The following is a 13,145-nucleotide window of genomic DNA, read 5'->3' on the forward strand; positions in this document are numbered from 1 at the left end:
TAGAAAAGCCCTTTTAACTAAAAACTACATGTTGACTTAATAAACTTGATTTTTTTAATACTACTACTTTGCATTTTATTCAGCAATGGAAGTGTGGTTGGTGATTATATTTCTACCTTCTTCTGGATGTTTAAAAATGTGATTTTTAAATAAAAATGCAAATCTTACAATATAGTTTACAGCATTTCTATCTAGATATTATGCACATTCACAAGCATTTAAAATATTATTAAGCATATGTACTTTTCTTCAGTGCCTTGCTCTTTCCCTATCAGTTCACTTAGAGCTGCCTCACCCTTTTTAATTCTCTTGGGCATAGGTAAAACTGCTGGGCTTACAATAAAAGTAAAAGCCTTTGGTGATTAGTCCAATACGTACAAAAAGTAATTCAACTTTTTAAAAAATGACCATTTAGTAAGATAACATATGTAAAATCCCAGGCTTGAACATCACTCTTTCAAGTCAACTATACATGTTAATATGCGGTAACTAAGCATTTCTTGAAAATGTTAGAACTGTGTTATTAATTACTTTATCTGAGTTAATACAATCATAATCTAGTCCAACACATCAACTATCACTTTAATATCCACTATTACTACTTATAAAACCCAGCTATAATCCAAGAAAGAAGGGAGAACAAGAAGCCATACATTAATTACTAAGTAAGCAGTTGCTTTAGAGCACACGACAGCATGGAAGGAGCTAGAAAAGGAGGCACTGGTGCCAGTCATGGCTTTCTTCCTATCAAACAGGGTTTGTACCACTACATAATTTAGAAAAAAGTCCATCAACAACAGAAAGAAAGTAATTATAGGTATCATGCCATTAATAAACTAAAGAAAGTTACTGTGAGACTTTTGGTCTATTCTAAATGAAATGGCTTTGATAATTTCCTTGCAAAACAATTTATGCTTATCTTTCCACCAACAGCATTTACTTTCTCAAATCCATAGTTAAGGCAACCAAGAACACAATGGTTTCTGTAGCCCCACTGCGTGTGTTAATAAAGGTTTGCTTACCAGGGTTGCAATCTGTCAAAAGAGAACAAATCGACAGCAAAACCTTTGAAATAGTCAAAGCAGGACTCCAGTTGTCTTTAAGGATGTCCAGACAGATGACTCCCTGACTGTTGATGTTGCAGTGATAGATTCTGGTGCGGAAAGTAACCTAAGGGCAATTCCATTAAAAACAAAGAAAAGGAATGCTTTATTACCAACTAAAACTCTCACCAGCAAAAGTGAAGTACAATACATCATAGACACTAAATAGAAAATAATTTACTGAAGAGCTAATAAATACCAGATTTAAGTAATATCAAAAATAAATGATTTTAGGGGCGCCTGGGTGGCTCAGTTGGTTAAGCGACTGCCTTCAGCTCAGGTCATGATCCTGGAGTCCCGGGATCGAGCCATGCATTGGCCTCCCTGCTCAGCAGGGAGCCTGCTTCTCCCGCTGACCTCTCTCTTCTCATGCTCTCTCTCTCTCTCTCTCTCTCTCATTCTGTCTCACTCTCAAATAAGTAAAATCTTAAAAAAAAAAAAGTAAATGATTTTATTTGGGACGCCTAGGTTAAGCATCCAACTCAATCTCAGCTTACGTCTTAATCTCAGGGTAGTGAGTTCAAGCCCCACACTGAGTGTGAAGCCTAGTTTAAAAAGAAAAAAAAAAAAGAAAAAAAAAAGGAAATGGTCTTATTCAGTTCAGTTGAGATTTTTTTACCCAGCAGATTAGTTACTATATCAGTTTTACACCAAAGTAAGCAGCTGATTTGGTTGGTTTACTGTAAACGAATGACACAAAATAATTTTGTGTATGTATGACCATATATATATATATACCATATACACATGCACACATGTGCACACACAGCTCTGTTTAAAGCAGGTTAAGAGAGAACAGAAGTGTTTTAGCGTCAAAGGTAAAAAGGAACTTAGGAAGAATTTATTTTACCATAAAACAAAAGTTACATTAGTTTCTTAGAAAAGATCAGTATCAACTCAGCTAATGTCCTCTCATGTATCAAAAAATATTGGACAAGGATTTAGTGGAAGGTTGATGAAATCACCAGTCTATTTTTTAGCCTTTTGTTTCTGCAACTGGTTCAGTGCCTTGTTAGACTAAGACAGTAAAATGAAATAAAAGCAAGGTCGTAAGGTAATGAATAAAGGAAACTATTTATCCCTTAGATATATGAGAGAAGGGGGTAAATCGTAGGAACAAATACTGGCAAGTTTCAAAACAGTCACAAATACTAATGGGGTGGCTAATTCTTAAATTAGAGTAGCTGAGAAAAAAGAAAAAAACAGCTCCCGATCTCTTGGAACTACCAGTGTACTATATGATCTCCCAGGTAGAGTCTAGAAAGAAAATATTAAAAGCCCTCTAAAGGGCGTCTGGGTGGCTCAGTTGGTGAGATAACTTCCTTCAGCTCAGGTCATGATCCCGGAGTCCTGGAACTGAGTCCCGCATCAGCCTCCCAGCTCTACGGGGAGTCTGCTTCTCCCTCTGACCTTCTCCCCTCTCATGCTCTCTCTCACTCTCAAATAAATAAATAAAATCTTTTAAAAAATAAATAAATAAATAATAAAAGCCCTCAAAAGTATATTCCTGATAAGGATGTATAATTAAAAACAAGATAGAAACCAGTGGTCTAGCAAGGGAGAAAAAAGGGAAGAATCTGTACCTCCAGAACCTCTGTGTAACAGAGTGGACATATTACCTTTATATCTCTTAAAATATGGCTCGTTGAAGTGAGATCGGCTAAAAATATACAATACATACCAACATTTCAAAGACACAGTACCAAAAAGAGAATGAAACCCTGACATTAATAATATTCTTTCATTGATTTTATGTTCAAAAGACAATATTTTGGATATACTGTTCATTATTAAAATTAATTTCACTGTCTTTTTCTACCCTTTATAATGTAGCTCATAGAAAATTTAAAATTACACATGTAGCTTGCATTAGATTTCTGTTAGATGCTTCTGCTCTAGAATATGGGAATAATACATGTTTAGATCACTGAGAGCTGACTACTCAACAGACATGCGTGGTTTATAAACACAATTAATAATATGAATCCTTTTGGGGCACCTGGGTGGCTCAGCAGGTTAAGCGTGTGTCTTTGGCTCTGGTCATGATCCCAGGGTTCTGGGATCAAGTACTGAGTTGGGCTCCCTGCTCAGTAGGGAGTGGCTTCTCCCTCTCCCCCTGCTCGCTCTTGGCACGTTCGTGCATGCACGCTCTCTCTCTCAAATAAATAAATTTTAGAAAATCTTAAAAAAATACTTCAAATCCATTCAGTTATTAATAGTTGGTGAACAGAAGAGAATTAAATTTTTATTATTCCTCAAGAAGTTCAACACCTTACCTGAACTTCAAAAATAAGAAATTTATAGAAATAATTGTATCTAACACCAAAACAGCAGCAGTATTCTTTCTTTCTCACTTGTTCAACCACAGATCTGGATAGTGCTTCATAATACTGTCAGATATCTTAGGCAAGAGGAATGATTCACCATGGAAGGATTAGAAAATTAAAATACAGAAACTTCAGCAAAAAAATTAAATGCTAAATTAAAACATAACCACTATATTAACCAAAAAAACTAATAAATCATACACAGAATTACGGTTTGAAAGGTTTATGTTAGTCATTTTCTATTTTACATTAAAAGAGGCCAAGAAAAATAGGAAAGTCCTTTTCTTTAACAAATATTCCCTCATAAAAATAATTTTGTAAAAAATAAATCTTGCAAACTTTTTTCTAATTTTGCTACCATATTAAAACCAATTTCAAGAAAAATGAGGTATCTAGAAATACGTATCACTATTTATCAAAGACAGCTATGATTTTGTTTACTGTAATACCGGAAACTTAACCAATGAATACAAATTGAGCAGTTAGTGATATACCAGCACTTAACATGTGTCATTCTGAATGTTAATACAATTTGTAGTATTAGTCACATGAAGGCTTTGTTCCTTTATTTGAACTAGCAAGATATACTCTATATACGTGAGTGCATTCAATAGGACAATCATTTAAAAATCTTAAATTCTAATGGGATCACATAGTATAGTACTCAAAAAATACTGATAACTCTAGTTCACAGCAAAATAACTCTAGTGATAGGGAACCTTGGTGTCTGTACTTTGAGGTAAATACCACTAGGTGGAACTGTTATCCTATTAGATAATGGGAGAAATAATCCCAGGTCTAAAAACAAACAAAAAACCTTAATTTTTACTCTCCAGGCACCCCAACCCAAGCATGCAAGTGAGCACAGGCATTAAATTGCCACACAGGCATTAAATTGCTACATGTATTTTAAATAGTGTAGGGAACATAAGAAACTATGTTGAAAAGAAAAACATTTCATCATAGTTCAAGGCTTGATAACAACATACTTTTCCCCTGACATATCAGAAGTCTCTGTAACTAGACCATAATTATGTTCAGGCTTAATACTGGCAGTTTTTACCTGTTGGCTTGACCACTTTATAATGAGAAGTGAGAGGAGGAAACCATCTAGGTAATTGTTATGTTTAAGACTTGAAAAATAATTGCCAGTCATTACAAGGTACAACTCAACCCTTCTGTTATCCATCTAGTTCATATTGCGAGCCAGCTGAGACATAAGTCACCCAGCCACCCTCACTCCCATTACTACATCATATCTACAGAGGTCACAGAGTAAGCTGATTAAATAATAGTAGTTTCCCTCTTCTTTGCTGTTTTTCTAGTTTTTGCTGATCTGTAAAGATAAGGTATTGAGCATAAAATTCAAGTTATTTAATTCTTATTTCTGCAAGTTGTCCAACAGGCTTACTTTTTTTTTTTTTAACCCCAATATGTTTCTCAAGGAAAGTCCATAGGATATTTTCCCTTATAACATAAATCTAAAATGTACCTGCTTTACTGGTATGCAAAGTGGCATACTTTAATTTACAATTAACAAACCCTCTTCCTGCTGATTATAAAGTTATTTGTATAAGGCAGTAATCAATTTCTTTCAATTTTAAAATTCTTGGTTACATGAGAGCTTCTGTATCAATTCATGAAAAACAATGAAATAAAAATGATTACATCAATACAAATTTAACCTCTAGAATTTTGGAAAAGGATAAATATTAAAGAATGGACTTCTAAGGTTCTTACCTTTGGTGGCTTAAATGGATAATCAGATGAAAAAGTGATATCCAGAAAAAACACACCACCTTCATATACAGAACCTGGTGGACCAAGTATAGTTGATCTCCATTCATAAATGTTATCTCCTTTAGGCCCAGCACTATTTAAAAGAAATTAAAAATCAATGTGTATATCTGCAAGTAATGAATGTTAACATCTAAAACCAATTAAGTATTAAGAGTAAATTAGCAATCTAGCGCAATGAGATAAATATAATTCCCAGTGTGTGCATACATATATGTATAAAATTATTTGCAAATATTTCAAATTTACAGAAAAACTGCAAGAACAAAGAACACAAGTATAATCTTACCCAGACTGTTCCTGTTAGCATTTGGACCCATCAACTCTTTCATCTTCTCCCTCCCTCCCCCGCTTTCTCCCTATGTACGTGTGTATGTACATGTACACACACACAAACACACACACACACGGACACCCACAGTGCTTTTTTTGAGCCATGTGAGAATAAGCTGAATGAATACATCTGGCCCCCTCCCCATAAATACTTAAGTGCGCACATTTCCTAAATTAACCTCCAATATAATCACAATACAGCTACAACTTCAGTAAATATATCAGTAAAACACTTTAACCTATACTCTGCAAAATAATGTCTTTTTAAAAATTTAATTGTCCTCCAGATACAGAATCTACTCTTGTGATCATCTTGTGATCATCTATGTTCTATGTCTTTTGTTTCCTTTAATATGGCCACTTTTCCACCTTTGACTTTTATAACAAACATTAACATTTTGGAAGAATACAGTCATCTTCCTCCCCATCACCTCCTTCTTCTTTTAATAGAATGCTCATCTTTATGGAGTTATCTGGTTTCCTCATAATTAGATGCAGACAGTGCATTCCCGGCCAAATAGTACAGAAGTGATGTGTTCTCAAGCTACCATGGTATTCATTTACCTATCCCTAATTGGCGATGTTAATTTTTATCACCTAGATCAAGTGCTGTCTGATTTTCCTACTGCTTACTATTTTTTCCCTGCAACCAATAAATAACATTTGGATAGACACTTTAAGACCATGCAAACATTCTGCTCTTCATCAAAATTTCTCCCCTAGATTTAACATCCAAGCTATAAAATATAAAATATATATAGTCACAGTATACAAACTATACTGTGATGGTGATAAAATCATGGTTTTTTCAACTTCAGTATTTCTTCTACATTTACCAGCTAGCCCTTGATCCCTCTTTTCCCATTTGTATGAATCTGTGTATTAGTGGTGTGGTTTTCATGGATTTTCTTTCCTGATGATTTATACAATTCATTACTACCTTTAACTGTTTTTGATGACAAATTTGGCCAGTGAGAGCCCCTTCCCAATCGCCCCTCTATTCTTGTGACAGGCTGCTGTGATGTTAGGAGTACTTCCTTACTTTCTGCCGTAACTATATGTCCCAGGATTCCAGCCTTGGATCAGCCATTTCCTCAGGGAGCCCTGGTTCCTTTTAGTCTCACATTTAGGGAATGTTAGAAACCAAAGTCTGAATGCTAGATGCTATTAACTCCCAGGTACATTACATTGTGCTTAACAATACATCATTTCACTTATAAAATTCGAAACAAGAGAAATAATTCAAATACAATCTAGCCTCACAATTATTTAATGGTAAGGCACATCCATTACTCCTTAAATTCTCTTCCAGTTTACCCTCAGACTTCCTTTCTTCCCTAATCTTTGCCGTCATGAATTATCTTGACTTTTTGAACTAACATATAATACATATACAGCATTTCTTCTTTAAAAGTAACCACCAGTTTAGAAATTCACCTGCATGTTTAATTTAAAATAAGGGTAAACCAGCATTGATAAATCACCCTCATTAATCACAACAGGACTTTCAAGTATAGTTACAATAATTTAACTGTATCTTATTAATTCTATAAGATAAACTGTGAATTATAAACATGAGTGATTTTATCAATAATCAAATGTGTGCTCTGAAAAAATAGTTCATACAGAAAGGGTGTAGAAAACTTGATGGTATAATCAAAATGTTTACAGCATGTTTTAAATACCTATCTTTAAGGTACTTAAATAAAACCCTTACTATTTTGGCCTATTTAGAGAAAAACATTTTTCAAAATAAATACTGTTTTTTATGTTTCAAGTATACACAGAAACAAACTAATTACAATAATGGCTCACTCTTCTGTCATCATTTGAGAATCAGGTATATTCCCTAAGTGAATTTTTACTGTAACTAAAAACATCAAACTGAGTCCTAATTTTGTAAACAAACAAAAAAGGTTTAACCTGATTCAAAAGCATTTTTCTTTCCAAGTTAATTTTTCCCTTGGTGACTTAAGGTAATCATTATATGATTAAATTATAGTGTCAAAGACATCTATGGTGTGGCTGTCTTACTAAAATGTTTCTAAACTGCATGTGTCGCACAGTGGTGGTGGTAGTAGTAACAACATTAGTTAAGGTTTAGCCCATCCTTATTACATGCCAGGTATTGTTCAAAGCATCATAGTGTATAACTCATTTAATTCTCCTTAAAAATCCATGAAGTAGGTACTATTAGTACATTCCTATTTTTAGATGAGGAAACAAAGGTTCAGAGTTAAATAATTTTCCATGTGTCCCATGGCCAGAAAATGACTCAGACAGAACTTAGACAAAGTCTGTGAACTAGTCTGTATTGTCCTCAATGGTTTGCTGTATTTCCTCTTATTAATTTCAGTGCTACTACACCTAATTTAATCTCCAAATTCTGCTGATACTTACTTGTATAAGAATCCAAGGGGTGCTGTTATCCAAACAAAACAAAACAAAAACCCCAAAACAAACTTCCTCAGTGATATTAGTTCTCAGTAGAACTATGCTATGCTTCAGAGGATACATTCAAGTTAAGTTGGGGATTACTATATTTTAATGAATCACAGAATTTCAGACTGAAAAGAATCTGGTAGAAGCCAACCACCTCCCCCACCCCTCCGCCGCCCCGCAGCCCCTTATACTTGAAAAAGCCAAGGCAGAGAAAGTAAATGATGCATCTTAAATCCTCTCTGCCAGTTGGCAGAACTGGGATTCCTAAACCAAATTCGTACCGGTTCTTAAGTTTGCTTTCTTCTCACTTATGCTGTTTTGCCATAGGACAAAGGATATGTTTATTATAGCAGAATATTAAATGTGACTTTCCTTGTTGTCTTAGGGGAGACTGAGCAAGGCAGAAGCTTGTGGCAGTATGATCCTTTTACTGTTCCAAGAATACTAAGCCTAGGGTGAGTGACAGCTAAAATCCAGCCCTTGTTTTAGCTGCTTTGTTTAGAATAAGGAGCCCTTTTTCTTCTCACAAAGGTACCATCTGCAAATCAAGACATATTGGTGCTGGGGGTTGGGGGGTGAGATGTTGGACGCAAAAGATGACTCCATTCAAATTCAAGCAAAGGATTTTACAGGCTAGCATCTGACCTGCCACTGAGGCTTCACAGCTGAGTAGAAAATGAGTGATAAATGCTAACAATCTCAAGACAGGTAACTATCCATACCTTTTCACTAGTTCACCTTCTTTCTCTTTTACACAAGCAGTTCCACATGCCATCCTAGATTATTTGTTTTTCCCTCTCTGGTGAATCATGCTCAGAAGAATATCACAATACTATTTTCCCAACCTTTTTTTAAAAAACAAAACTCTATTACTCTATGCCTTCCAGGTCCCATCTCAATGATCTCTTAGCAGGCTTTTACTCCTCTTCACTACACTGAAACAGCATTCATCAAAGGTCACCAATGACCTCACAGGAGACCCAATGCTTATTTCTCAATCTTCATCTTCTTGGGCCCAACAACATTAGACACAGTTGATCACTTCTTCCTCCTTGATATAACTTGTCTGTTTTGTTCCTAGAATAACATACTTGCCGGTTTTCCTCCTAACTTTTCTGGTCCTTCCTTCTCAACCACTAAGTACAGCTCCTTAACTCCCTAACCTATCAATACAGCCAGTCCTTGAGAACTCAGTGCTTGCACCTCTTCTCTGTTGTACTCACAACCCTTCTTTTGTTGACCTCATGCCGTTTTATGGCTTCCAACAGCACCAGTAGGCTCTCAATTCCCGAATCTCTATCTCCAGACCAGATTTTTTTATCCTGAGTTGCAGAGCTATACATCTAAATACTTACTAAACAGTTTTTATTTTGAAATCCAGTATTTCAAAACCTATTTACTTTGAAAAGTGCCTCATTTTTAACATGTCCCAAACTAAATTCCTGGACTCCTCCTATAAGCTTCCCTGTTTCAGTTAATGCCAACTCCATTCTTCTAGTTCCTCAGAACAAAAACAAAGACCTCACCTTTGATAACTCTTTCCCACATCCAGTATCTCGACAAATTCTGTTGATTTTATCTCCAAAACAAACTCAAAATTCTACTGCTTCTCCCTACTCCTACCATCTCGACCTTGATTCAAAACACTAGAATCCTCTCCTGGTTAGTTACAATAGCTCTCTGCTTCCACTTTTGGCCCTATTTCCACCGTGGTAGTCTATTTGTAAACGACAATTAGGCAAAGCGATAGTTAGTAAATGAGATCATATAAGTCTGGTCAAAACTTTCCAAAGGCTTACCCTATTATTCTGTGTTCAAGTCAAAGCCTTATGAGACCCACAATTCAAATGTTGAGACCCAACAATTTGTTGCCACCACCACTACCAATATCCTTCTTATCTGTTCCTCTCTTCCTTGTTCAACTGACTGTAGCAACCTGTTTCTCCAACACACAACGTACACTTCCACTGCAGGGCTTCTCAGGGATGTAGCTCTGCCTGGAATGTTTTTCTTCGTGATGGCAACATGGTTTGGGTTCATCACCTTCTGCCGGTCTTGACAAAAAAGTCACCTTTTCAGTGAGGCCTTTCTTGGATACTCTATCTAAAAATGTCACACATGAGCTCCACACATTTTATGTATTCCTTTCAATTTTTTTCTCCATGTTATTTATCACTCTCTAACATATTATATAGTTCACCCATTTATCTTACTTATTATCTGTCTGTCTCACTAGAATGTAAGCTTCAAGAGTTTATAAGATATAGACTGGGCTCTACAACTTACAGTGGATTGTGCTTTTTATGCCCTGAAAGTTAAAAGTATTTGAGTAACTCAAAGTGACAGAAGAGCTGCGGGACCTACCCAAGATGAGAAGAAAGGGAGATACCACAGAGGCAATTTAATAGCAGGGGAAAGGAAAGAAAGGGAGGTGGATGGAAGGGGAAGGGAACGTTTTCTTATATTACCTTCATAAAGAGTTCATTTACTTAATTTACTTCATCAATACAGCAAAAGTTAAATTTATTCCAGTTCTGAGTCAAGTTATGGGAGAACACAGACAAAATTAACAGGAGCTTTGTTTACAGAAACCTCAATATGCACAAATGTAAAAAAAAAAAAAAATCAATTATTAAGTTCCACAATTGAGGACGCAATTTTTGGTTTAAATGCTATTAAGAAAATGGCAAGTAGCTTTATTCTATTGTTTTTTGCCCTACAAACATTCATCCCTTCTTTTAAATACCATGTTTCCTATAAGCTATTATTGTATGTTCTACACAAAACAACAAAAGTAAAAAGCAGGTAAAAAGTTTAGATAGCAACAAATTTAACCTAAAAATTTTGTTACTAGTTGCTCTTATTGTTAACCAGTGACATAACTTTAAACATTAGCAGCATGAGGACTCATATCTTAGCAAAATCCATTTTCTCATTGCTTGAATATTAATTCAACAATTACGATCACTTCAAGGGTCATTAACACTACCCTTTTCCAGCACTGGAATGATTCCCAATACAAGGTTTCAAGTTCTCAATTTAATAATCGATTCATTCTATAAATAAGCATTTGTTTAAACAATGTTTTTACACACAAAACTTTTTAGTCCCCCACCAAGATAAATGCAAAGATTTATACTAAAATTCTATGTTTTTTTTATCCCTGTGGAAAAAAGTTTTACCTTAAAATGAGCTAAACTAAGTTCAAAGAGAAAAGGACGTAACAACAACTTAAGTCAAGACTTGACATAACTGCGAAAATTGTGGTATAATGTTGTGTTCCATTTTAAATCATTACAGTGTTAAAATGAATATTCCTATGTATATTGCATATGTGTGAATATATACAATATAGGATGCATTTGAAATTAAAAAAAAAAAAAACTAACACAAAGTTCTTATTGAAGCATGGGTTACATAATGGAAGAGCCTGAATTAAGATGCTGTATTGATTTAACTTCGATAGGACTTATCCACCCCTCCCTGAGTTTTAACATACTATGTAGTAATACAAAACCTATTAAAAATACCAATAAAACAAAAAAAGAGAACTAAATACAGGCAGAGATACTTTATCTATGTTTATGGGTAAGATGACTCAAGTGTCAAGATGTCAGTTCCTCCCAACTTCATGCATAGGTTCAGTACAATCCTAGTCAAAATCCCACCAAGTTAGTTTGTGGCTAGCAGCAAACTGATAACGAAGTTTATATGGAGAGGCAAAAGAATAGCTGACACAATACTGAAGGAGAATCAAGCCAGACACTACCCAACAACTCTAAGACTTAGTATAAAAGCAACAGTAATCAAGTCAGTGTGGTACTGACAAAAGAACAGAAAAACAGATCAATGCAACAGAATAGAGAGCCCAGAAATAGACCTACATAGATAAAGTCAAGTGACCTTTGACAAAGGAGCAAAGGAAAGAGAATGGAGCAAAGATAAAGATAGTCTTAAAAAACGGTGCTGAAACAACTGGACATCCTCATGTAAAAAAATAAAAGTTAGAGACCTTTTATCTTCCACAAATATTAACTCAAAATGGATCACGAAACTACTATAAAATGCAAAACTTTAGGAACTCCTAGAAGAGAACATAGGAAAAAACCTATATGAGTTTGGGTATGGCAGTAAATTTTTAGCTAAAACAGCAAAGATACAGTCCATTAAAAAAATTAATAAGCCGGACTACATTAAAATTAAAATCTTCTGCTCTGTAAAAGACAATGTCAAGAGAATGAAAGAGAAGTCACTGTAACTATCCCAGCTTCACAGATAAGAAAACCAAAGCTCACTGCAGCTAAGCAGCTTCCCCTAAAGTCTTCTGGCTAGTAGTAGGAAGGCAGATGATTCTATCCAGAGAGGGATGGAGGGATGAATGTTTGTAGGGCAAAAAACAACAGAATAAAGCTACTTCTCATCCACAGTGATTCTATCCAGAGAGAATATAAGCCTAACCACATCTATATATTTTCTTTCAGACTTCAGGCAATTTGTTTTAGGTAAACAAGTGCTATTCCTAAGTGCTTTGGAAACAGTCATAGTTCTCTAGTTTGAATGTAATTAGAAGTTCACGACTTATTAGGGAGAGATACAAGACAATGGGAGAGGGGAGATGGTTTAGGAAACAATACAAGGAAATAATACTACTAACTAAAGAGAGACCTAGCTATCTGCTACCAGATCACAATTATTTTATCTTCCTATTCCCCTCCCCCAGAATGACTTCTTTCCAGTAAATATAAGACCTGTGAAGTCTGCTGAAAAATGATGGTATTTATTGCTTATTAATCCATACTGTACCTTGTGCAGCATATGAATTCACTCTGAATCTGAAAAATGTATTTGAGCTTTTACGATATGCAAAGTACAGCATTTTGCATACTTTCCACAGTAGATTCAATGGAAAAAATAGAAATAAATTCATTCATTCACTAAAGATTTAACTGTCTGCTCTTTTGTGCTGGGCTCCTATGCTGGAAACGAAAGATACAATGGCCATTGCCTTCAGGGAGATTACTATCTAGTGGAGGATATAAATATTACTCAAATGTAAGTGTACACACAAAAAAAGCAAAATAAAAAATTTGCCACAAAGGAGGGTTATACCTTGCTCAGTGCCAGGGGAAGTGACCTAGTTAGG

The 13,145-nt window shown here is 35.1% G+C and overlaps 1 protein-coding gene across 3 annotated transcripts in view; it reads right to left on the bottom strand.

Annotated features, from left to right (window-relative positions):
- The window catches only part of UBE2E3 (ubiquitin conjugating enzyme E2 E3), an 87,204-nt gene that overhangs the window by 951 nt on the left and 73,108 nt on the right, over nucleotides 1–13,145 (bottom strand). For all 3 annotated transcript variants that reach the window (XM_080798725.1, XM_080798727.1, XM_080798726.1), the window contains exons 4-5: nucleotides 5,171–5,303; nucleotides 1,023–1,170 (exon numbers count right to left, since the gene is read on the bottom strand). In XM_080798725.1, coding sequence (XP_080654851.1) covers nucleotides 1,023–1,170; nucleotides 5,171–5,303 — 281 coding nt within the window. The remainder of the gene's footprint in view (nucleotides 1–1,022; nucleotides 1,171–5,170; nucleotides 5,304–13,145) is intronic.

This window comes from Martes martes (genome assembly GCF_963455335.1).
Source record: "Martes martes genome assembly, chromosome: 3".
NCBI classification, from domain to species: Eukaryota; Metazoa; Chordata; class Mammalia; order Carnivora; family Mustelidae; genus Martes; species Martes martes.